Source organism: Pipra filicauda, unplaced genomic scaffold (genome assembly GCF_003945595.2).
Source record: "Pipra filicauda isolate LSUMZ 115617 unplaced genomic scaffold, ASM394559v2 scaffold91_size2508729_pilon, whole genome shotgun sequence".
Classification (NCBI taxonomy): domain Eukaryota; kingdom Metazoa; phylum Chordata; class Aves; order Passeriformes; family Pipridae; genus Pipra; species Pipra filicauda.
Genome location: NW_024105109.1, coordinates 2090678 through 2116844, shown reverse-complemented (window position 1 = coordinate 2116844; position 26167 = coordinate 2090678). Strand labels below are relative to the sequence as shown.

Below are 26167 nucleotides of genomic sequence, written 5' to 3'. Positions count from 1 at the left end.
ACTGCCTAAGCCACCACACACTCAACACTCAGCAGCTTCTTCCCTAAATGAGAAGCTGCCTGATATCTCACAAGCTCTCTTGCTTTCTCTTCAGCCAGCAGGTTACACCCTTATTTCCACACCTCATCCTTCCTTACCTCAGCCACACAGGCCTATCAATAATCAAGTAGTAGCTGGGGAAAGGGAGGTAAGGTCCTGATGGTAGTAGAGAAAGCAGAGGTCAGCTTCTCCCCAGACCAAAACACTTTAGAGCCACATTTAGCACATTCATCCCAGAACTTTATATCCACATTTAGCTTCATCACAGCCTAATCAGCACCAAACCCTGCAGGTTGCCCCAAGTCTGCCCTACTCCAGCCTCTTTCCCAGCAGCTTCCAATTACAGCCATTTGGCTGCTAAGCAAGAAGAAAAAGCAGAAACACAAAGTCTACACTATATGTTCAAATAATTACAACTACTGATAGGAAAGAGCAGGGCTCTGAAAGACCATTGATAACAAGAGGAGAAAAGAACTAGTCTTTTGCTATTGTGTTTGCTGTAGTTGTTCCTGGACTGAAGAACATGTGCAGCTGTGGTTGTGAAGAAATACACTTTTGCCATCAATTCCCATGGCTGACATGCAACTAAAGACACAGACTAGCATCAGCCAAGTGTATATGCTTACAGTGTTATTAATAGCAGGAAAGCAATGCAATCACTATGTGCTCTCCAACTACCAGCATAAGCTTGTAAGGCAAAAGTTCTTACCTGCCTGGCCACCCTTCGAGCTTCCCAGTAAGGTTTAGAGTCTTCTACAGCTTTTCCAATCTTCTTTACCAGTTCATCCAGTTTTACTGTTGCTTCAACCAGCACAGAGCGGAACTTCTGGCGTGCGTCCTTCAAAATGTTGCAGAAAAGGAAAAAAAGGACAAAGATAGATTAGAACTTCAAAAATTATTTCTACCTGTTCGTTCCTACTTTTATTCAGGTTCCTCTTCAGATTCACACACGAGCTGACACATTCAACACAGTTACTGGCATTTGGACTAAGCCAGAATTCTTCAGCAGAGGAACCCAGAACTGCATCTGAAAGCTGGCATCCCAGACACCAACTGTCTTTCAGAGACAGCTCTTAGACAAAGCTTACAACAGTCTGTTCTAGATGTCATCTCTGGCAGGGTTTCTCAGAGAGGAATAGTTTGTAAATTACTCAGTGAGGAGGCAAACAGCAGGGTAACAAGTTCTGAGAGGCAGTTCAACGGTAAAGACATCTCATATAGACAATGCTAGCAGGCAGGCCAAAATCCCACAGCAGGCTGGCAAATGAGCTGGAATTGGCATCTCCTAAACCTTAGCATGTCCGCCCCTAGTATTGGTCCCCTCAGAGAACCATTTCACAATGCAAATGAGGATGTTTTCTACAGGAAGAACTGGACACTTCCCACATGGTATATTTTCAAGACAGCTCCTCAAACACACCCTACTTACTTTGATAGCAGCAGAAAGGTTCCAGGTTCTCATAGCAGGAGCTCCTTTCGTAAAAGCCCATCTTTTCAGCTATGGTTTGTAGCAATGGCTAAGGGCACCTACATTCCATTTCACTGTTAGTATTTACTCTATTTAAGAAAAGTGAATTCCAGCCACTTCTAAACTGGACGAGTTGCCCTCCTTAAATTATTAGCTAAAGCAGTCAAAATATTTTCTCTGCTCCACTGAAATTTCCACACCTGTAAGCAAAGTGATTCTGATCTCAATCTCAGAAACCAACACGGATTCTAAATATATTAAACTACTGCAGAGTGATGCAAATTCAGGCTGGGACCTGGCCCAGGATTTAAGGAGATGAAGAGGAAGGGCCATGTGAGCTCTCAACAAGGCTTGTAACTCTAATTAGAGAGCAGCATTTATGCAGACTGCTGGAGTGACATGCTGATTATCAGGAAGCAGCTGGCTTGAAAAAGTGCCCTAATTCAGGAGGGGTTTGTCATTATTGTTGAGGATTTCTAGAATGCAAAACTCTTTATTCAGTGGAAGATTTAAAATACATTGGAACCTGCCACTATGCTCTCAAAGGTGGAAAAAAAATGCAACAATACATTAGTTCTTTACAGAAAAAGCGAGATACTTCTGTAAAAGCTTCCTAGCTTCCTTTTTACTGTTATCTAAAACCTGAACCAGCATCGGTAATATTTTAGTTCAGCGCAAATAGCTTTGGATTCTTAAGGTAGTCTAATTTATTCTAAGGAATTATTCAAATGGGTATCAAGTTCAAAAATGGAGAACTAAAGAGACAATAACTTATTATTTCATTAACCCAAATCCAGTCAATAATCTCATTGCTTAGTGAAAGCCTGAAATGTATCATTTAAACAATATGTATTGAGTCAGTGATTTTCTCGGTGAGAAGAGTTTGAATATTTCCAATTAAATGACTGGACGATACATGGTTCACTGCTCAAAATGAGTTTCACAAGTAACTGAAATAAGGCTACAAGTATGATGACTGTATTGCAAGAAAAATATTACGTACTGAAGTATATTTAATAAAAAAAAAAAATATTCCTGTAAGTGCAGGAACAGAATTAAAAGCTCATTTCTAAATGATTGAGTCTGAAGGTTTGTTTTTACTTTTTTTGTAAGAGCTAACATATTATGATACTAGTTATGCAAAGCAAATAGTTCAAGCAAAAAAAGCCCTATGCAGTGATTCATCAAAAAAATCAGTTCCCATGTTTGCAAGATAAGCACTTAGAACAAAGAAACCATCACTACAAATCTGTGCTTAGAGACCTACCTCAAATTTATTCATGTAATAATTGTGTACAGTCTTATCCAGTAGGAAAAAGATGAGTAGTCTCTACTTAGAGCTTAAAAAAAAAAACCAAACAACTAAAAAACACCAAGGACAGAGCGGTCAAATGAACAGCAACTATTAATTTGTACCTATTCATCTCCCATTAACTCAGATGAAGCAGATACAAATTACTAAACTGTAACTACTCCTGTAACTGGCACCTGAGGCACAAGTCTTGCAAATGGTTAAAGCACATGTGTGCCCACAAGCCCAGTCCCACCCAGCACAGTAGTTAGTTACTCAGAACAGGGAGCTTCAGCTGAAAAATATACTGGTGTGAACTTCCAGTTTGTCATTTTACCCCAAGCACGCCTGGTTCCTCTTTTGAGGCCTTATTTGGGTCTGACCATCCTCATTTCTTCCAGTGAAGAACAATAATGAAAACCGAAACACCCCAGAACTTTACATCTGTATCATCCACCACAAGACTTATTTTCAGTGACATTTATTCTCAGGTTCCTGACTGTCAGAAACACAAGCCTGCAGGCTCCAACGCCTTCTGCATGAGAGAATAAGCAGATGCTCAGTCTCTGCTAGGATCAGTCCCCCTACCAAAGGTTTCCAGCCATCTCCTTCAGACACAGCAACAAGATGCTGAGGTCTCTGAGAAGGTGTAATGCTGAACACATGCCCTCTCCTGCACTACAGTACTCTCCACTAGCCCCAACTACATTACAAAAGCAAATGATCCCACATCATGTATCTGCACCACATGTGCTCCTGTGGCAATCCAGTGCATTCACACCACCCAGCCTCCTCAATCTGAACTGATTCAGCTCTCATGGGCTCAGTGACTGCATCTCCTATCTGGGAGCTATGGCAACATCTCCTGTGAGCAGGGTCACAGTTTCCCCCTGCCATACTCTATGTGTTGGCCCTGCCACATACTGGCAGAGCATCTGTAAGAGACATCACCCTTGAGACAGGGCAAAATTCCCCTGGCAGGTAACCCTGGGGAAGTCTGAGTAAGAAATACAGGTGCAGCAGCTGTTTTTACTCTTCATGTGAAACTTGGGAGGTCAGAAGTACCAAGGCAATTGCACCAGTAGGACTGGGCTTGGTGCACTTACGTGGCATGAAAAGTGCATCTGTGGCTCATGGGAAGAATGGGCCTGTGGTCAAGACTTGGGAATCGATTAAATTCACTGCTTTATGTCTGGTTTTCTATGTTACTGTCAGTGAGACACTGCAACCCATATGTAAAGTGGTTCAAACCTATAAATCCTCTTAATGATGTTTTCTGTAAGGACACTCGTGTCAAAAGCTTAGAGGCTCGGGAACCGCAGTTCATCCGTGGTCCCTAGCACAAGGTAAGCCCTACATCTGTTAGGAAAACAACCACACCACTTTCAATTTACTTATCAAATCCCCTGATGTGATGTTCCTCCATACAAGTGTTACTATTTAACTGCCAAAGTCTTGCTTCATTTAGACCTTTATCTAGCACACATGGATAATAGAGAAAGGCAAATACGTCAATCTCTGCAACTTTCTGTCGTGAGCAGAACCAAGACAGCACAGCATATGCCATACAAATTTGCTAGCACAGTTCTCAATCCCCAGTGTCTGTATTTCAGTTTCTTGAAAGATAGTGCCTTCCCAGCAGAAATGCTAGTTATTGATAAAAGCAGCCCTAGGTACTAACCCTGTGCATCACACTCACCATTTCTAGGTGGGTTTTTAGGTTTTGGAGGTTTGGAGGTTTGTTTTAAAAGCACATGGCTTTGTTTTTCTCATCACTGCAATAGAATACATTCACAGACCAGATACACTCGAACAGAAGCAATGCAACTGACAAAAGACATCTCAAACACCCAGGAAACATTTTTAAACCATATTTTCCCCTCTGTTCACTCCTAATCTTCCATGATCATTTTTAAGAATACCTTGTTGCTGATTTTACAAACAAAAAGGTGACATTGAAAATGCCAGCCAGTCAGCTTTCAATGTTTTCTATTTGCTCAGATGAGATGATGACAAACCTTTTTCAAGCTGGACAAAAGCCGATTAAGGCATTTTATCCTCAATGTGTGTCACAAGGTTACAGCCTTAAAACTAGACTCTCACTACCTAGGTGCTTGTCATACACAAGCTCTAAGTGCTATGCCTGCTAATGCACCTCCTGAACAGCTGCAGTTTAAGTTTCAACATCTTGTTCTACAGCTGTAATAGCTCCACACTCACTAGCTTTCTTCCTGGAAATCCTTCACACTTTTCTCCCAAAACAGATTTCACTAGTTCTGTCTTAGGGAGCATGCCAGACCTCTACCCTGTATATGTTTTTGCTGCAATAGTTCATTATTAAAGCACAGTTTGTTTCCAGTAACTTGCTGTGGGGCAACTATTTGATACTGCACCAAAAGAGGGAATCACACTTAAGGACAGGCCATCCATGCAGGAGCATTTGGGAGATCCACTCTTAACTGCAGGAAAAAACTAAAATACAATTTTCCGATTACACTGCACCTGTCAGAGACCAAAGCATGCCTGTTTCCCTTCCTCAGGAGCGATGGTGATGAGCTGGTGTTCGATGCCAGATGACAGGCAAATAACTATTTCTGCCCATCAAATGAAACATGTATTTTCAAACAGTTTTCTTTTTAAAATGAACTTAACACGTCACCCAAGTATGAAGTATCTTAGTACCAAACACATTTAAATTTCATTTACAAAGGCTGTCCTATGATCTTTCTGCCAGTTTGGTGTGCAGAACCTCTGACAAGCCATTAAAACAGCCTGGGAGGTGCATGGGAAATTAAATTGCTGACTGAGGGACAGGCTTCATCTATTTCCAAGAGGCAGTATCCATACCCATCTTCTCTGCTACAAAGACCTATAAGCTAAAACAGCATCAGCATCATACATACACCAGACAGATGCATATGCTGTGCTCAGAAATCTGCCTTCAGAGCATCAAATTGGTTAAAAACATTTTTAACATCTATTTGGTCCCTGAGCAGTTAAGTAAACCAGGCTGGCTACCAAACCTTAAAAACAAAGTGCAAGGAAGGGTATAAGTAGTATCTTGCTTAATTTTTAAGCATGGGGAAAGGTCTGATTTTTTTTTTAGGCAGCTACTAATTTGCCATCTGAGAAAACAGAAAATTGGTATTTGAAAGTTGCTCTAACTTCCTGCTTGAAGACAGTTACAAACTGAGACTGCAAATACTTCTTACTACAAATATTTTTAGTTCTCATAGAAGAAGAGAGAGGAAAGCAGGCCAAGGAGGGCACAGCGTGCTCCTTTCAAAACAAGATTTCTCTGCCTAACCCTTCCTCCCTCAGGCTGGAAACCCACTTGGGTGACAAAATCTTTCCAGAGCCATAGCAGAGGAAGGAGCTTTTCCTTACTCATCCATGGATGAAAGCAGAAGGCAAAACAACAAGCAATTTGCACACAGGAGCCATTTCCTATGGAAGCAAGTGGATTGTTAAGAAACGCGGAAAGATTTGTCCTGATAGTGCTGGACAAATACATCATGCTTGTATATCACAGTCCAAAAACCATGAGGAACACCAGCCAGTGAGCTGCTTTACCCTTATCTGTGTATTCTTTTGTGAACACCGGAAAACGCTGCACAGGGGTCTGATAAGTTAGCGGATGTTTCTACAGATAGATAGATGCCAAGCAGGCATGCTCAGAATGAGATTCCCGCCACTCACAGGTCATTTCTCTAAAATCTGAAAGATGGAAGATTATTTTTTTTTTTAAGTCTACTTAAAATTCTTACATGTGACAGGATCGCCAGCTTGAGTTTTACCCCAAACCCAAGTATTTTATTGAGGAAGGAGGAAGCAATTCTAAATAGTTGGTGGACTTCTATCTGCTTGCCAATGGGAAGCAGTGAATAAATTCCTTGTTTTGCTTTGCTTTGTTTGTGCATGCAGCTTTTGCTTTACTTATCTGTCTTTATCTCAAGCCACGAGTTTTCTCACTTTCACTCTTCTGATTCTCTCTCCATGGGAGTGAGTGACTCTGTCGTGTTGGGCTGCCAGCTGGGGTTAAACCATGACAAATAGTCCTTCCCTGTGTGAGAGGGGTTCAAATGCTGACAAAGCTTACATGTGAAAGAGCACCACAGCTGATACACCCCCTTCCCTTTGACTCTATCCAGCACTAACCCAGGGTGACCTTTATGATAAATCTAGGACCAAAATTAACACCAAGTATTGCAGATCAGGACTAGAGGATCTAGGCAAGCGCATGAGAAGGATCCTAACCAGGCCCTCTTATGACAAGCATGGCTGAAAGCAGCACTGTTCAGCTCTACTTTCCATGTGCAGCCATCTCCCCTGAACAAACACTGGCAAGCTCTTAGCTCCAGCAACATAAAAACTCTCTCTAACAAAAACCACATTCGGGATAGCTGGGATTCCAGCGGTAATTTTAATGGTATGTGCTGCATTTCCCTTCCCTGCTATGCTGCCAGGGGGTCTCTGGGTGAATTTGTTACATCTGAATTGTACTTTCAAGAGCCAGTCAAAGCCATGCATAAGCTGGCTGGACTGGTGAGTCATGAACATTTGTTAAGTACATTTGCAACTCCTGATGGGAGTTCAGATGGAGATGCATCTCCAATAAACAGGAAAAAAGCTCAAATAGCAAGGCGCTGCTCTGACTTGCATTTGGCCAAAACATACTTGTATCTCCACTGCAAGATGTTTCCCCCACCTCTTCACAGACACTTCAAACATAAACAGGGACATTAGCGAAGCCAAGTGTTATATCCCTCAGAGGACCCTTATCATCCTTTTGCTGTGTCAGTAACACTCAGTGTTGCACTTAGTACGAGCAGCATTATGGATTTTAAATCAAGCCTAATCAAAGATTCATTAACAGGCAATACATTAACGCAACATATAACTACCAGCTACTCAGTGCCCTTTAGCAGCCCTGCAACTCCTGAACAGGCTGCAACCATCGTCAGGTCAGGATATTTCTCCAGGGTTTAATAGGAAAGGTCAAAAGAGCAAAAAAATGAGTAATTCTTCTGAGTAAAGAATAGATGTAGCCAACTTCAACATATCTGTCCAAGTCATACCATGCATGTATATCCACTGCTCTCACAGGTGGTTTGGGTGCAAACCTTATTTTAAAAGATAAAAAAAGGCAGGCCAGTCACCTTAAAACAGATCACATGGCAGTTTCAGTGCAAAACTTAAAAAAAAAAAAAAGTCAGGCTGATCAACTTAAAACAGAATTCCCCATTTTATCACCTCTGTAATCGGCAGATGCCAATATTTTCTACATCATTTTCTACATGGACACACCTGTGGCAACACCAAGACAGTGCAGTCTCAAAATCCCAGAAGCCTCTACTGAATTGAGCCCCATAACATTTCCATTCGGTAAAGCAGCATTATTACTTCCATTTTACACATGTAGACCTAAGGCACAACAAGAACAAAAGCATGGGGGTTAGAGGCATTTAACAGCCTTTTTTTCCATTTAATGGGAACTGGAGACAGTCAGCAGTCCCATTTAAAGCAACTCACACAAAGCTACACTCGAGAAGTCCAGAATAGCCTTGCAAAACTCAGATGCCACAAGGTATTATCAGACAGTCAAAAACATGGGTGTCTTTTTCTAAACCTCCTTCAAAGAAATATACCTTCTACTCAAACACTTCATTGCTCTTCCAGATTATTCTGGGGGGAAAAAAAAAATCAACAGTGGGAATGTATGGACCACAAAGTAATGCTACAGGAAGCTGGCAGTCAGCATCTTGTGCTGTAAATAGCATAATGATACATCTATGTTCCCATTAAAGATACTGAAAGATGAAGAAAATGATACCAGCAAATCAGGATAAATATAACTCCATTGTCTGGTTAAAAACCACCGACACACATCTTTCTTCTAATGAATTATCTTGCAATAGCAGGAACACAACAAACTAGGAAGGCATAGCAAGAGGGACCCAAAACAGCTAATAACAGCCAAAAGAGTAAATCTTCAAAGGCAAACACAGCATGGCTCTCCCAGAAGCCCACATTTTAAGCAGAATTCATGGATTTTGGAAGTCTTTGAAGCAGAATGACCCCAGTTCTAAACTCCTCCTTCCCAACTCTGGATTCACCCTCTAAGGCTGCTTGGCAAAGCTTTCTTTTCTTGTTCAGAGTATGAATGCAGAGATATTCTTCTAACCATGAGTGGTGGGTGTTGTGGGGTTCCTGTAGGAAAGTCTTAAGTCCATTTAAAATGAATTTATCAACATGTACATAAATTAAGCCTTGCTTACATCATCCAACTGCATCTGTCCTCAAAATTTAAGCAGATCAAAAGTAATGAAAATCTTACGCATTAGAAATTATGCAGTTGCATGATATCACAAACTGGCTTCAATCCAGTAAGATTTTCGGATGAAAAATGAAGAGGAAACATTCATGAAGGCATACTGTTGATGATATTTCAATTTAATTCCATCAAAGACTGCTTACAGTACGTACTACAGACAGATCTGCAGTAAACATTTAATGACATAGAGGCAGAAATCATGTAATCTCCGCACTATCTGACACTTAGTATTTATTAGACTGCATAAAGTAAGCAACAATGTGAAATCAAGCTACTGTGGAAATACCGCTCTTTTATTTACAGTTATATATCCAGGAGCCTTTCAGCCTTTACACCTCAGCATGTGTCACACACACAGCAGCTACAAATCTGCTGGCTAGGCAAACACCTGAACACATGAATAATTTTAATCAAGCAGTAAAATCCCATCTTAAAGTCACTGGGACTTATTTCATGAGTACACCTTTGCATTATTATTACTATTCCATCTGCTTCATAATATGGCCTCGTTGAACGGTTATGACAAAATTAATGAAATCCAGGCAACTATCCATAGTACCACCTCTCAATTTCAGTACCTCAGCATGAAATAAGGAGAGTGAAAAGATAAATACAATGATTATTTTCTTCAACACATCTATATAAAGGGTCCTGAAGTCCATTTAATTGGTATTGTTGCAGACTAGCATACTGATTTTTAGAGTTCATTCATAAAATTTAAATCAAGCTAGTGACACTGAATAGTTTCCACAGCTAAAATATCGTTTAATTTGATATAACAAATATAAAAAAACTACGGTTTTTTGCCAATAAATGCATGATCTACATGCCACAAATGACAGAAAATGCAAACAAGTGGGAAGAAGGAAAAAGACACGACAAAGCTGCTTTGTCTCCAAAGAAGTTCATAACACTATTTTCTGCTCAGTGCACCCACTGGATACTCCAGTACTTTAAAATACTACCAGGAATCATTCCATGCTCCAGGTAATCCATCTCATGAAAACACACACGTACAATAAAACAAAACACAGACTTTGATATTTTGAAGGTGCAGACAGAAGTACATCTATATATGTTCTTTTTCAGTATGTTCATCACTGCAACTTCAGCATGTTTTGATACTGTATTCAAAATGCTGTAATGATATCAAAATTATTTAGGATGCAAAGTCGTATTTTATGCCAGTTTTTATTTAGCAGCATGTTCATCTTACACTTCCACTCGGTATATCTTCTTTGTTTTGCAAACAAAAGAAAATTTAGAAACACGAGTAGGCCAGTTTGGTTTGCTTCATTATTAGATCAATCATGTTGAGCCTTCCAGAATGACTACCAAGTAGCTGAAGCTCAAATTTGGGGATTTAGAAACAATTTCTTCAGAACTTTCTATCAGATTTTTAAGTATTCAAGAAAACCTCTTTTTACAACTAGGAAGTCTTTTCCTCCAACTTTCTTTCATTACCTTCCTTGATCAGAAAGTACTGACAAAAAAGGCAAAGTTAACAAGCTAAAAAAACCCCAAACAGCCACCAAAGTGAAGATCCTGGCAGACAGTTGTATGGCAAAAACCTCTTAATCAAATAAACTTTCCCTGTCTATAATTACAAGAATGCAAACTCAAAACAGTGACTTAGAATCATAGAATCATAGAATCGATTGGGTTGGAAAAGACCTCCGAGATCATCCAGTCCAACCCTTGGTCCAAATCCAGTCCATTTACTAGATCATGGCACTCAGTGCCACGTCCAATCTGTGTTTAAAAATCTCCAGGGATGGTGAATCCACCACCTCTCCGGGCAGCCCATTCCAATGCCTGATTACTCTCTCTGTAAAGAATTTTCTCCTGATATCCAACTTAAATTTCCTCTGGCGGAGCTTAAGCCCGTGCCCCCTTGTCCTATTGCTGAGTGCCTGAGAGAAGAGACCAACCCCCACCTGGCTAGAACTTCCCTTCAGGTAGTTAAAATAAAATAAAAATAAAACTTGTCTAAGCTTAGTTTCAAAACCTAAAAATAAGGTTTGGAGTGGCGGGGTGTGAGAGATTTACACTGTCAGCATACCTCAACCTTCTCCCTTTCTGTTCCAGCTGTTAGCTCAATTCATATCTTTGAAAAAAATCATCACCAGACTCCTGAAGCCAAATTACCACAGGATGCACAATTCAGGGGCAACCTACTCAGAAATACTGTTCTGTTGTTCACAAAATCGAAAATGCACAAAAGGAAAATGAAAGGATAAATGCTGTACCTCCAGCTCCGTCTCTCTGCGATTGATATCATCTGTGGATTGATTCAGTTTTTCTAGCTCCCCCTAGAAAGAAAAAAAGAAAGTCAGATGCATAATAAGAAATCTGGGGATAAAATGTGTCTGAGAAGGCTCATTCAGCATCCCCTTTGAAAGCTCACAAGGGCTGTGGTTTACAAATTCCGTGAAACCTTGAGATGTTTAGTTTAACTTCACTACTTACATGAAAAATAATCAGAAAAGCTCTATAGTTTTATGTGAAGGCAATACATTTCCTGTTCTGGCTAATTCTTCACTATTACAAATAAACATAAGGTACAGTGAGTTCTGTCTTATTAATCAGTATAGTCAGTATCTGCGAGGTACTAGGGAGACAGACACACCCACCCTAGAAGGATTAGCACCAAGTTAGTACTATCACAGGAGACATGCAGTGAATGCACAGAATTGATAAGAAATGCTCTTGCAGCACGAGAGACATTTTACTCTGGATTTTTGGCAAACCATTTCACTACACAACCAGTCAATGGGACATACGATTATGTTTACCTAGCTTGCCTTCGTGCCAAGATTTTGGTCTCTTAACAGCAAAAACAAAGGTGCTAAATCCCTTGAATAAATATATACTAGAGGTGGTGTTGGCATGAATGAAGTTACTGTAAAAATAAAGCTCATTCTTAAGTACTTTCTTACCACAAAAAGCAACCCTGAGAAGCAGACTCCGATAGCGTTCTTTATTTGAGCAACATATTACTCCATGTGACATCCTATGATTTCAACAGGAGTGTTCAAACGTTATCTAATTGTGAACCAGTGTAACAGAATCCGTCTTCAAGTGTTTAGCTGTATAAACTGAACACTGTAAACTGATTGTCACTTGAGCCATTTCCCACTAGATTACAAGAATGACTCTGGTTACAACCAGAAAAGAAGTAATTGCAACAGTTTAGCTCTCTTATTCTCAGAGGTCAGATTGCATTTCCCGCTCCTAGGATTTGGAAGATACCTATTTGCATATCCATGTTCTCCAAAAATGACACTCATACAAAAATTACCTAACTGTGTCTTACTGTAAAGCCAAAAACCTTACAGCTGTCAGGGAAGCCGACACAGCAGCCTGGTTTTTCAACCAAACAGAAAACTTAACAAAAACACTGTTTTGCCAAAAATGAGCAAATCATGTACATGGAAACACGCTGCAAGCAGAAGAACTTAAGGACAAAACTATATCAATAGGCACCAACTGAGCTTAGCTTCTCAAAATCAGGGCAGTAACAGGCTAGCTCTTGGCTGAGGGCCTCGCTCTATGTAACCATGTTTTGTGAATTTTGCAATTGCTCTGCTCAGCCCTGGAAAAAGAAATGCTCACGATGGAGAAAAGAATGACAATTACAGGGAGCAGGGACCTACGCCAAGGATCCTCTCAGCAATGTACACACGTTATATTCACTCATGACAAACAATCCCAGCAATGCTGGAGGTAAAAGCCATAAATCTGTAGAGACCTAAAAATATATTTCATATGGGGGACCACAGCGTGCTGAAGTTTGCACTAGGCTATTGGTCAAGACACAATTTGGGGGAGAAAAGCTTTGTTTAGAAACCATGCAAAAATAAAAAAATCATCGCAGAAGGTATTCATAGAGAAAACACCATATTCCACTAACGCCCCTTTTTTAAAGAAACAAAAACTATAATTAAAAAAATCGACGTTTTCCCGCATTTACGAATTTCTGAGCACCAGCCCTGTTCCACCAGCAAGGTCACGCCGTCATGGTCAAAAATAAAAAGGGGAGGGGGGATTTCAGCAGGAGGAGAAGGAAGGGCGCCGAACGGAGCCCGGCGCAGAGCGATGCCGGGGGTAACAAAGGGTTGGGGCGCCCCGGAGCCGCTTCCCCCGCACCCGGCGGGAGCTCAGACCCCCGGGGCTGCTCCGCACCGCCGCCCGGCGCGGGGAAGAAAAAAAAAATTATATATGTGTGCATATATATATATATATGTATATATATATATATATATGAACATATGCAGCACAAAATAAAAGGCAATCCTTATTCTATGCAATTATTATATACATTACATACGTATTAAAATAAATTAAAAAATTAAGCCCCCCCTTCCTGCCCCCCCCCCCGGAAGGCAGGCCCTCACCTGGATGCGGGGGTCCACCTCCTCCTCCTCGGGGCGCGGTGGCTCCTCGGCGGGGCGGCCTCGCCGGCCCCCCGGCTCCATGGCGGCGGCTCCTGCTGCTTCCAGCAGCACCTCCCGCTCCGCCGCTCCGCCGCTCCCGGCTCCGGCTCCGCGGCCGGCCCCGCCTCCGGGGAGAACCCCTCCCTCCCCACAGCGCCCCGCCGTCTCTTTGTGCGTTCGCACCGCAACGAGGAAATCGGCGCAAAATTACGGGGTTTCCTCCTCCTCCTCTTTTTTTTTTTTTTTTTTTTTTTTTAAACCCTTCCTCACGCCCCTTTTTTTTGGTATGCCAAAGCCTATGGTTTTTGCCGCGCTCGGTGCTCGCCCCGCCGTCCCGTCCCCCCACCGCCCCCCGCAATGGCACTGCGTGAAACCAGAACGAGTAGTTTCAGGTGCAGGGAAATGCTAACAACACCTTGCTGGCTTTCTCCCCCCCACCCATCCCCCGCCCCTCTTTTCCTCTTTCCTCTTTTTCAAGCTCTGTTGGAGGCTGACATGCCTATGGAGAAGAAAAGCAGAGAGAGAGGGAGGAAAGAAAAATACTAAAGACGCTTTCAACAACCTTGAAAATTCAAATGAAACCCAGATTTGTACTGTGTGGCAGCTAGGCAATCAACTGTTGTAGCTACTGCATGCAGCAGCAAAAGACATACTGAAGACACATTCCTTTGTTGTCAGTAAAAAGGAACTTCTTGCAAGAAGCACTGATAGTATATACATGCATGGCCCCTGTCTAGCAGAGCATTTCCAAGTAGGGTTTCCTTAATCACAGGGGCAATGCCCAAAATGGTACCTAGACACTAATGGGAAAAGAGTGTGCAACCCTTCTGACGAGCAGTGTACCAGCAGGGATGGGCGCCAGCATCTCTTTAACTCACTGGCCTCAGGCATGGCTGAAACCCCTTCTGTGGTCTGCAGCAAAGAAATAAAATTTTAAGAAATTACTTTCTCTTCCCTTCTCACAGCAACTCCTATGAGAGATTAACAGCACATTCCCTTGATGCTGAAAAGAAAAAAACAACATGCTTTGTCTTTTGCCTCCTCAAGATGCAGAGAAGACAGCCCTGCCAAGGCACATGGACCAAGCAACCCACGTAGGAAAAACAAGACAAGAAGCAGCAACTGACTGAACCAAGGCCATTCCCCAATTCACACCAGCCACACTGAACTGTTTCCTCACTCCCTCTGGGAAGATAACAAGTCATTTCAAACAGATGAAGAATATATCTCCACCTTTGATTTAACCCTATTTTTGTTATGAAGCTCCTCAAAAGATAACAAAAAAAATAAAATGAAAGTTTAGATGTGGTGAAGAAAGAAACTTCCTTTATGAGACTGAAGGTGAAAAAAATCTCAGCAAAGCATAAGATAAAAATTCACATTCCTAAGGTAACTAAGGTAAAAAAAGAGGCGAAAGAAAAGCAGTGAAACTCTTCCAAACACTATAAAGCAATGGGGGGGGGGGGGGGGGGGGGGGGGGGAAGAAAAAGATGGGAGGAAAGTGACACAAACATTTGAAAATAGTATAAACATGCAAAGTGACACCAACAAACTAAAATAATCAAGGAACAGAGGAGGTGTTGCAAAAACGCAGATGGGTTGCTTGCAACATCGTCACTTCTCACAGCAGAAGAAATCATGTAAAGGGGAAGGAAAAAAAATCAAAAACAAAAACAAATCAGCCAAAGCCAAGTGTTTACTCTTACTGCTGTCCATTAAGGGAATTCAATGTGTACACACAGCCAGAGGTTCCCAGGGCCCTGGCGTCTCTCATCCCTAGTGTGCTGTGGCTCATGCCAAGACTGTAGTGGTCAAATGTCCAACATTCTCATCATCCTGAAAGAGCACAGAAAACACAAAGCTGCACGTGGAAGAGTTAATGCTGGCGATCTTGCTGTTATCACTTTCATTTCTAGAAAACGAGGCTATGTAAAACAGCCACTACAGCTATGCCATGTTTCTCCAAAACTTACGCAGGCTGACCCACAGCAATGTCACACAAAGCATTGCCCACTGCTTGGGGTACAGAAATGCTCCTGCACAGATGTGCTCTCCCAAAGGGGTCTGTGATGTTTGCACAAAGGATTCCATTCTTCCACTGCCACCATGACAATTCCTGTGATTGTTACAGCTGAAAAAATCTCCAGCCAAATTCATCAATCTGCTACTATCAAGGCAAAGCAAGCTGTCTTGTTCCTCAGTCGTACTATGGATTTAGCAAGTTGGGAGAGCTGCCCGCAGAGCTTAGTGTAGTGCAAGAGATGGTACGGATACACAAGCCCCTTTCCCCACAGCTCTGAAATCTCTAACAGAGCCCAGAGGCCACTGAGATCATTTTATATCAAATTAATACACTGGGAAGATTTACATATAATAAAATCACTGAAGAATGTACACGTCATATGTCTGTCATCACTGCAAACATCACTAAAGCATAAGCAGAAAAGTGGCCTTTGAAAAAGATTTGACAAAAAAAGGAAAAGGAGACTATTCAGTACACATAATTATCAATAAAAGACTCAAGACTATTATTTACATGTTCCATTTTTTCTCTTCTCCATGAAATAGTTTTGACTGAAACCACTGTCACATGCAAAGGGCAGCAGAACCTCGCAAATATCCAGGGAATAATCCTGAACATCACATTGGCAGGCTTCATGTTTGACTGCACTCTCAGAAAGTTTGCCAATGACACCAAGCTGTGTGGTGAGGTCAACAGGCTGTAGGGAAGGGATGCCATTCACAGGGACCTTGACAGGTATGAGAGGTGGGCCTGTGGAAACCTCATGAAGTTCAACAAGGCCAAATGCAAGGTCCTGCACCTGTGTCAGCACAATCCCAAGCACAAATAAAGGCTGGGAGAAGAATGCATTGACAGCAGCCCTAAGGAGGACTTGGGGATGTTGACGGACAAGAAGCTCAACGTGACTCGGCAGTGTGCACTCACAGCCCAGAAAGCCAAATGCATCCTGGGTTGCATCAAAAGGAGTGTGACCAGCAAGTCGAGGGAGGTGATTCTCCCCCTCTGCTCTGCTCTTGTGAGACCCCGATGGGATTACTGCAGCCAGTCTTCGGGTTTTCGAAATAAGGACATAGACCTGTTGGCACAAGTCCAGAGGAGAGACATGAAGATGATCAGAGGACTGGAGCACCTCTCCTATGAAGACAGGCTGAGATAGTTGATCAGCCTGGAGAAGGGAAGACTGGGGAGACCTTATAGCAGCCTTCCAGTACCTAACAGGGGCCTACAAAAGAGCTGGAGAGGAACTTTTACAAGGGGATGTAATGACAGAACAATGACAGAGGGTAGATTTAGATTAGATATTAGGAGGAAATTCTTTACTGTGAGGGTGGTGAGGCACTGGAACAGGTTGTCCAGAGAAGCTGTGGATGTTCCATGCCTGGAAATGTTCAAGGCCAGGTTGGATGGGGCTTTATGCAAACTGGTCTAGTGCAAGGCATCCTTGCCTGTGGCAGGGGAGTTGGAAGGGATCTTTAAGGTCCCTTCCAACCAAAACAGTTCTGTAAGTCTATTATTCTGTGTTCCGCTTAAAGGTAACACTATGCAAGAAGTCAACTCCGGATGATGGCATCTGGGTATTATCTTTGCCAAATCATGAGTGATCTCATCCTAGCAAATCTCTCCTACACAATCAGTTAATAGCCAGACACCTCCCCAACCTCACCCCACCCCCAGAAAGCCAGTCATACTGACCTTTTCGCTTCCCCCACAGGTCCTACATGCGCCAAGGCGTCTGAGTAAAGCCTGCACGAGGCTTGACCGAGACAGTCTGTGCTTTCTCCTGTATCAATATTTCAAAACCCTGGTCCCAAGTATTCAATATTTGAACAAAGCACTCTGAAGTTAAGGCAGGAAGAAACAGCTTGCTCTTTCACTAATGGGATTCCAGAGTGGCCGCAGCAGAAAATTAGCCCAGACCTGTCAGGCTGGGCTGCAGCTTAACATGAGCTGTGCTGGAGATGGTACAGCTCAACTAAAAAGCACAAGGAGAGGTTCTGGTGCAGGAAAAGCCATGACCCAAGTTGCTTCAACAACCAATTCAATTGCAACAGGCAACCCCTCTGTGTTGTGACATGACAGCAAACATTTGGGGTACAAGCCTTATCATTAACATTAGATCCTGGAGCACAGAAACTCCTGCACAAGGGTGATGCTCTGGCCAAGAGCACTGCTACAGTCATACTTTTGGGGGAAGTCGCTAGGTAATCTCTTTTTTTTTTCGTCCCATGGAAATTCTCAGTGTACAGACAACATTTGGCAGAGGAAAGACTGAAATGTCTGTACTTCGAGGGAGGAATACAGAGAGGAATTCTCTCCCTCATTCTGGAGGATGGTTTGTAGATTAGGTATTACATTTCTGAATAGCCATTGGGGAACTAGAAAGTTGCATTTTAAATAAAATCAGCTGGGAAGAAGTATGCATCAGTGAAGAACTGCCTGAGGAAACATCCTAATTACTGTAGTTAATTTAGGGGGTAAAATTCAAAGGGAATGGATAGTGTAATTTTACATATATTTGATAATGGTAGATTCTGAATGGATTTTAAAGAAGAGTTGGGTTTTTTTCCAAATCTCATCTTACATTTAAATTTCTGCTCGTACTTGCCCTCAGAGCTTGCTTCTGCCCAAGCGCTAGGGGCAAGGGCCTAAAATACAAATCAAAGTTTAATTTCCTTCCTCAGAAACATGTATCTTCTCTTTTTGAACACTGATAGCATATTGAGCAGTGTTCAGGACTAATTAATGCACATTTGATTACTGAAGATACATTTCAGTTCATGGAAACCTTTGAGAAGAAAACAGCCTGAGGGACAGAGCCTTCCCTACAGAACACTGCCCCTCTCCACAAGGGGACTGGAGAAATAGTTCTGCTCAGAAAAATTCTTCTGCTTCCATCGATGATGATGCTAGAGGCTAACTTCCAATTCCCTTCAACAACTGAAGCACTGTTGAATTTGGTTTTAAATAACTTACCATCAAACAAACACAGAAGCATAAACAGTCCAATTCTAAGGAGAAAAAAACCATATATATATAAAACATGGTTCCCCAAATATATTTATGAGCATAAAATCCACCATGTAGTTTCTTAACTGAATTAACCCTGAAGACCAGTTTACCACACTGACTTTTGCAATGTTGCTCCAGAAAATAGTTTAGTTCAGGGAATGTCTCATTTAAAAACAAAGCCACCATCTCCATCTTCCAAACTGCAGCAAAGACATTGCTCTGTCACCGTTCAAATCCCATATGCTTTTCTGGTTTTCAGAAGTATACTGCACGTGTTCAAAACATTTTTAAACATTAAATAGGATCTCACCCGCAGTCACAGTACATTTGAAGATCTGGCCCCCCATAATTTAATCTAAGAGGCAAGGACATATTTTTTTGAAGCTATGTCCTGCATTTATGAAAGATTTTAAATTTCCTGAATGCATATGCAGGGTACTAAACACTTTAGAAGTGGTCAGAATCAAAACTTCCCCTGGCTTATTTCTCAAGTAAATTTTCACGCTTCCATACTCACAATGGTTGTGGCATGTCTGTGCTCTGCATTTTAGAAAGCACTAAAAATCAATTATCTCTCCTACACCAGTTTGGAAGATGATATTGCCTTATGAACTTGCACACAAAGACATTAATGGAGCTTGAGCATCTGTGGTACAAAAAATTGTAGACTTTCCCACCTACAAGGAATGTATTTAAAGAAAAAGCCACATTCCAAAATACCCTTTGATTTCACTTCTTTTCAACAAGCACCATTTAAAATTAAAAATAACCTTCAGGCTTCACAGAAAGGAGGCTCATTTAAAGAGGTACAACCTATTTTCTAGCCGCACTAATCTTAATATCTTTCATAAAAACTAAATACAAAGCTTATTAGCAAAATTATCTGCTGGGCCAATTTCTACAGCATATACATTTATATCCCATGAGCTACACACTCACATCCACTGTGCTATGTATATATATATATGTGTATAAAATGCATGACTAACGGCTTGATGGATTTCCCTGCTTGTTGTTATTTCTTTGGGAAAGAACCACCATTATCACGGGACATTTCCTCCTCCTCCAGGCTATCTTTGGCAAGGCTGGTGGTGGTGGAATTTCCCACTGGAAACCATCAGTGCAATGACACTACATCTGCAGAGGAGCAAAGCAGTCCTGCTGCTCCTTTGGCCAACATACAGCGTTTGCTGCTTTTGCAGATTTAGAAAATAACAGAGTAACATAAGACTCTTCCTCAGATCTGCTGCTGACTGATAAGGAAGATCCCTTTTACAGTGCTTGATACTTGAACAGGGAAAAACCCTACACTGCATCCTTTTAAGTTGAATATATCTGCCATAGGTTCCTGGTCCTGCTATCTGCTTTCCTTGATAAGCAGTCTCCCATCAGTTTCAATGGCAGCAGGATCAAATGCAAAGGTATTAGTCTTTACTCAAAATAAGGCCTTAGACAAGAGGCATTGCCTCATGAGAGCTAAGATGAGATGCAAGTGCCACTCTCATCTGCCTAGCCCAACAATTCACAAATGCTTTGCAGCAGTGCGGATACAACATTGCTATTTAGTACAAAAACACCCACCCTCATCTTTTATTCTTTATACTTAGACATCTACACAAACCATATTTAAAGCATTTATTTAAAGAACCACCTCTTCATTCTTAAATAACATTACTCACATGCAAGGATATATCTCATTTTGCTTAATGTTCAGACTGATTCCATATTTGTGGCTATTTAACTGTATCAGTAGGGTTCTCACTGGTAAATTTACAGGATAAAGTCCCTTCACTGGTTTCTTGCCACTAGCCCACACTGTTCATGATACCAAATGCAACACTGACAGATGAAGGCAGGAGTCCCTGCACTATGAAAATGCAATGACAAGCAAGAAATTCGAGGTATTGAAGTTCCTGGGGGTCTGGTTCAGGGTATTCATGTATCTGCTGCACTTTCTGCCCAAAGGTGGCAATTTCCACAACCTTTTCCTCACACGGCATGGTTACTCTATGCACTTGGCACATTGCAGCTCACCAGGAAAGATTCTCCTTATGCCTCCCGGTCTCAGGCAATGATCCTGACAGATGCTTTGTGACACCGTTAACAGCCATCTTCCCACCTCCAGTGAGTCATCTCCTACGGAGCAAAGGTACCCATTGTGTGCAGGCTGGAGCACAGCTCTGTGCAAAAGCAACCTGGTGACTGCTGAAGGCTCCTCGACCACAGACTTTGCTTCTCACTAATCTTGCTCTCAGACAGGAAATTCACCCTATTTTAAGCTGCTGAGCACACACCATGAACACCTTGAGCTTCCAGAACACCTTTCCTCAGAGGATGTCGGAGTGTTCCTTCTAGCATCGGCTATCCAGGGAAACTTTTCCTTTGGTTTCCAGCACAAATCCCTTTCCTTAAAGGTTGATTAAACAAAGGGAAATAACGCTGACATTTCAACTACAAGGATGGCCCAGAGGATTGGGGCAACAGTTACCTATTCAAAATGAGCTTCCAAACAGGGGGCTGAGTAGATCATGTGGCTACAGAAAGATTTGGGACCTCATTATCATCATGACCAGCTCAAGAGCAAAGAAAGGCAGAATCCTGGTCTATATATAGAGAAACAATAGACAGGGGCTGGCATCCAAAGGGAAATTCCTGCTTTCAAGTAGAGAAGGCAGCCTGACAGCCAAGAGGGAAGCAGCTGGGAAGCCCACAGCTTGGGACAGACCCTTCCACAGCCAAGTCTCATTAGCAAGATATTAAGAAAATTCTTTGCACAGTCTCTTTGCTTCCTAACCACACTCAACTACCCACAAGCAGTGACAGAAGAAATAGGAAATGTTTTTTCTACCCTTGTCTTTAGTTTCTTTTCCAGGCTGGTTATAGCCTAATTTACTTTGTGTCAAGAAAAAAAAAAAAAAAAAAAAAAGGATCTTATCAAGTATCTAGATACAGAAAAAATTGTCAGTTTAACAAATTTAAGTTTGATGCCTGCAAGATCAAAATTGTCCACACTTCAAGTGTCTCCTTCCAGATATGTATAGAAATCCACAAATCTTTAAAATACTTGAATTTTGAAAATCTGTCAGAGCTTTGCTCTGTCTTAGCACAGAAATGCTTCCTGTGTACAAAGCCTTTTTTTCCCTCTCTTACCATCAATACAAAAATTTTCTGCCCTGGCAAAATCATATTTTTCAGTGCTTCCTGTTACATAAAAATGGAGTGACAGCACATTGTGTGTAGGAGTGGAGTCTGTTTTAGCACCCAACTTTATATATCAGGAGAAGTAGTGATTAACTGTGTTCCCTCTCCTGCCTTTCCCCATGACATAACCTGCAGGGACATGCTGCTGCAGAGCCATATCCCTATATTTCCATCTTGGTGTCTAAGAGCAGCCCAGAGCAGCACCAAGGTTGTGAAACCAAAGTCAGTCACACAGGGAAGCCTCCCTGCCAGCAGCAAGTGCCTCACGTCTCCAAGAGTTGAATAAACACATCAGATTGCAATGCAGACAATAGGCTCACCCTCTCACCTCTGCTCTCCACTCTTCAGTTCTGTCACTTCTATTTCTCCCTCAGCTTCCGAGCTCTGCCTTGTTTCTTCCTTAGTCACAATACTTTCCCCTTCTTTCTATCATCACAAGTATCATTTAAGCCATTGCTTCTCTCCTTCTTTAATTTGTCTTTGGCCTTAATTTCTCTTCCCCCTCTTCCAAACGCCTCAATTTTATGTGCTGGAAATCCCTCCCCTAGAAGTGGAATTTGATGTTCGCTCCCCCTACTGAAAATTTTCCCCTCATTTCCTTGTTTCACCCCAACTCTGAATCACTTCCCCACACCCCAACTTTCCACCACCAAAACACAGTCTCGAGTAGCACTCTCTCAGTGCTGCAGCCCAGATTGGACAACAATCCTCAGGCCGACCTTCTCCCATCCTGCCCTTCATCAGCTCTTCCTCACAGGTCCCTTAGGCAAGGCAGGCATAAAGTGGAGGCTGCTGGGGCTGCCTGAGTGACCTAGGGAGGAATAAAGGCAGCAGCAAGAAGGCTCAGCTTAGGTTCTGTGGAAAAAAAAAAAAAAGGAAAAAAGAAAAACTGCCCACTGCTTTGGGGACTTCTGAGGATTAGAGAATATCCTCACAGCTTCTACAAACTGACATTATGTCTGGGAAGTACAGTGTAGAAATGCAGGAGTAGAGGGAGAAAGGGGTCTTCAGAGTTTTGTTACAGTGAGTGGTTAGAGCTCCATCAGTGGAAGACTCTGAAAACACAAGACCAAACATTGAAAGCTACCAGATTACAGACACCTGCATCACATGCTTCTGAACTCACTATTTTGAACTGCTTCAGATTTTTCTCTTTCACCAGCAGATGCAGACAAGTTCCAGACCTAGGCATATATATATTAATTCAATATACGAGCAAAAATCTGTTCCCAAGGCCAGGCTAGCTGTTGTCTCCCCTGCATGGTAGAAGCAAGTGCTGTGCCAGAGAATGACAACAGAATTAGCTTTGAGCAAGAGATTGAGAGAAGATCTGTATTATTGTTATATCTACTTTTCAGACAAAGACAAATAAAGAGGCCAAATAACTGCAAAAAGTCACATAAGAACCTTACAACAAAATTCAAAAGCAGACCCCAAGAATAATTTCTTAAATTTTATTTGAACCACTCTTTTGGACTGTCTTTTTTGGTATGCTTCATTGTTGCTCTATTCCACTAGTTCTGCAAAAGGCCTTTTCTCATTTTGAATTAAAATTACCCATTTAGGAGCCAGGCCTTACTGCACAGTCCTTAAAAAAGAAAACTCACTAAGATTTCCATAGCATCAGTTACATAACTAAAAAAAGTACTTCTTTCTATGGTAATAAATTCTCTCAAAACCAGACTTTTTTTTCATATATAAACTGTTACATAGCAGTTGCCATTAGCCATGGTTCAACACCACCATTTGTCCAAATGATGCAGCTTCATCATTCTGCCTCCCAGTCTGGGGTTAGGTTTACTCATCTGTTGCAGAGACTTGAGAATTTTTGCAGTACCATTTGAAGTATCTTGATTTTCCTTAGACAAGGAGAGTCTCTTTTGCCACAGAAAAAATGCTCAACCTAGGAAAGACTAACTGCAAATTCTTCCATTACTTTGTGCAGGTAACTGGATTTAAAAACTGCTCCCTTTCGTCTAAAAGGGCAGTTGCTCCAACTGAGTCTGGCATCTGCACCACTCCCCAGTCCCAGCAAGCAGGACTGGGAGGGCATCCCAGTATAACAACAGCTGCAGCAGCGGCCTCAGTCCTCCAGCTTCCATTGCACAGTGCCGGGGATGCGCAGTGGGATACCAGCACAGGAACATCCTCTCCAAACAGCAGGAGATGAAACTGATTTTTCAGATGCAGGCATTCTTGCAGACAGAGCAAAAAGAACAAAGCAGATGTCAGGCAGTCTGCAGTACGGCTCTCCTCTTGCAGGCACTCCTTTGGAGCAGTAATTCCTTCAAGGGGGGGAAGGGGAGAAAAAGCAGCCACCCAGCAGTGTGTTAATCTTCACAGATGGAGCAGCTTTAATGCTGTCTAATCCTCCAGAGGGAGGAAACCGCATTTCCTTTGTGCCAAGGATATCAAAATGCTTGAAGATGGCAATCTCCACTGACATTAACTTTATTAAAGGAGGGATATTTCCATGAGCCCCGAGAAGGCTTGGTCAAGTGCCAGCTGGAGATGCACTCTGTGTAAGCATCTACTTGTAACAACAGAAAATAGCAGGCAGTTGGGAATTCCTGAAAGAATATATAGGCATCGAGCATGCACACAAACTGGATGTTGCATATCCCAGCCACACATATCAATTATACAGCTATCAAAAAATTAGCACAGCAGCAGAAGCAATGTGAGCAGCTAGTTACTGCTTTTCACTCTTTTTTAATTTGGCTCCTCTATTATTTTGCTGCAGCTATATAATCAACCTGTATTCCGAAGAGGGAAGTGGTGCCCCTGGGTTGTCACCATAAGAATACCAAACCTTCTTAAGCCACCTCCTTGGCAGAGAATGATTTTTCCACGTAAATGGATGCAGAAGTGAAATAAAGGATAAGCGTTCTCAGAAAATTTTGACTAATAGGAGCCAGCATTTAATTAAACCCTACTTTAAATAACAGTAGCATTTACATTCTATTCATAGACATTTCTTGCATCTAAATATCAAACTGTCACTTCACAATGGCACTGACTGTAAAGTCAGCTCCTAAACACTTTAGACAATGCACACTTGAAATATGATCTTGAATACAGATCAGTGTGTCAGTAGATCTCATCCAGCCTTGCCTAAAAAAACTTAGAAATAGCAGTTTGCACTACATGCCTGGACATTCAGAATCCTATTGTAGAAATCTGCAGAGATCTGTTGTTTTTTAGGATCAGATATTTTAGTTATTTACATTTGGTTCTACAGAAGTCTGAAGTGTTTAAAACAGTTCCACACATTACCGCCTTCTTGTGCAAAATGGAAAGTTAAAACTCTAAATAGAGGATCTGAAATATAAAGCTCTACTATTGTAACAGAAGCAGAAAATACCAACACATTCATCTCCCCTTGCTGGAGAGCAGTTCAATTATCATCATGTCCCCGAGCAGATTTTGCACTGAATCACTGTGACATCTGCTAGGGAAATGAACACAAGTCTATATCTGCATGCAGCAAATACATTGGCAAGGTTGCAATGAGGGGAAGGGAAATAAGTGTCACTTTTCACACAAACTAGAAAATGACAGCTTGTCACATCCATGAGTAAATACTAGCAGAAGTGAGAGAAGGCAAGATGCTTCTTCACCTTTTCCCTCCACAATAGCATTACAAAGATACAGATTAAGGACAAAACTGTGGCTTGTTATTCCCTGCCTACAGTAACAGCATCTGGACACATATCACCCTCTGGGAACACTAATAATAATAGATCATATGTACCACCCACACTGGTTAGTAGAGCTGAGTTCAACGGAGCTGTGCCTCTTTCCTAGCTGAAGAGCCAGTTCAACATGCCAGACCTGGAGAAACAGAAGCCAGAGGAGCCCCAAAGGGTGAAGGTGCAGAGTAACCTCCTTCAGATCACTTATGGAGAAGAAGGCTTGCCCATAGCCTTGGCAGCAGCAGAGACAATTTTATGACACAGAGGTAAGGGGGTTAGTCATGACTTGCCTGCATGAAAAAGCCATTATGTAACATAGTACAAGCATCTTTGTATAGACAAAGAAACCCAGAAGAAGGGTAAAGTTAGCTCAGATTCCCCCATGTTTCCCCAAGGACAGAAGTATGTCCATGGACAACTGCTGCCAAGCCACCCACAAGTTAAAGCTTGCTTGTCCCTCTGAGTCCACAGGCACCTTACCCATCCTCTTTCAGTCCAGCATCACCAGATGCATCTCATGGCAAGGCACAAAGTTGACTCTCAAGTGCAGGATGGAGGAAGAGCCACGGGTATGAAGCTACTGATAGAAAATCACCTTCTAGCAAGAGGTCCCTCGGCTCCAAAACCTACCCCAGTTGCACCATAACACTGTGACCTCTCCTCCATCCCAG

General features: G+C 42.0%; 1 protein-coding gene across 1 annotated transcript in view; it reads right to left on the bottom strand.

The window, feature by feature from the left end:
- Nucleotides 1–13666, bottom strand: part of SH3BP5 (SH3 domain binding protein 5) — a 51605-nt gene extending 37939 nt beyond the window's left edge. The window contains exons 1-3 of the mRNA XM_027733313.2: nt 13530–13666; nt 11382–11444; nt 749–877 (exon numbers count right to left, since the gene is read on the bottom strand). Of these exons, the coding sequence (XP_027589114.1) occupies nt 749–877; nt 11382–11444; nt 13530–13610 (273 nt within the window). The 5' untranslated portion in view covers nt 13611–13666. The remainder of the gene's footprint in view (nt 1–748; nt 878–11381; nt 11445–13529) is intronic.
- Nucleotides 13667–26167: the final 12501 nt, after the last annotated feature.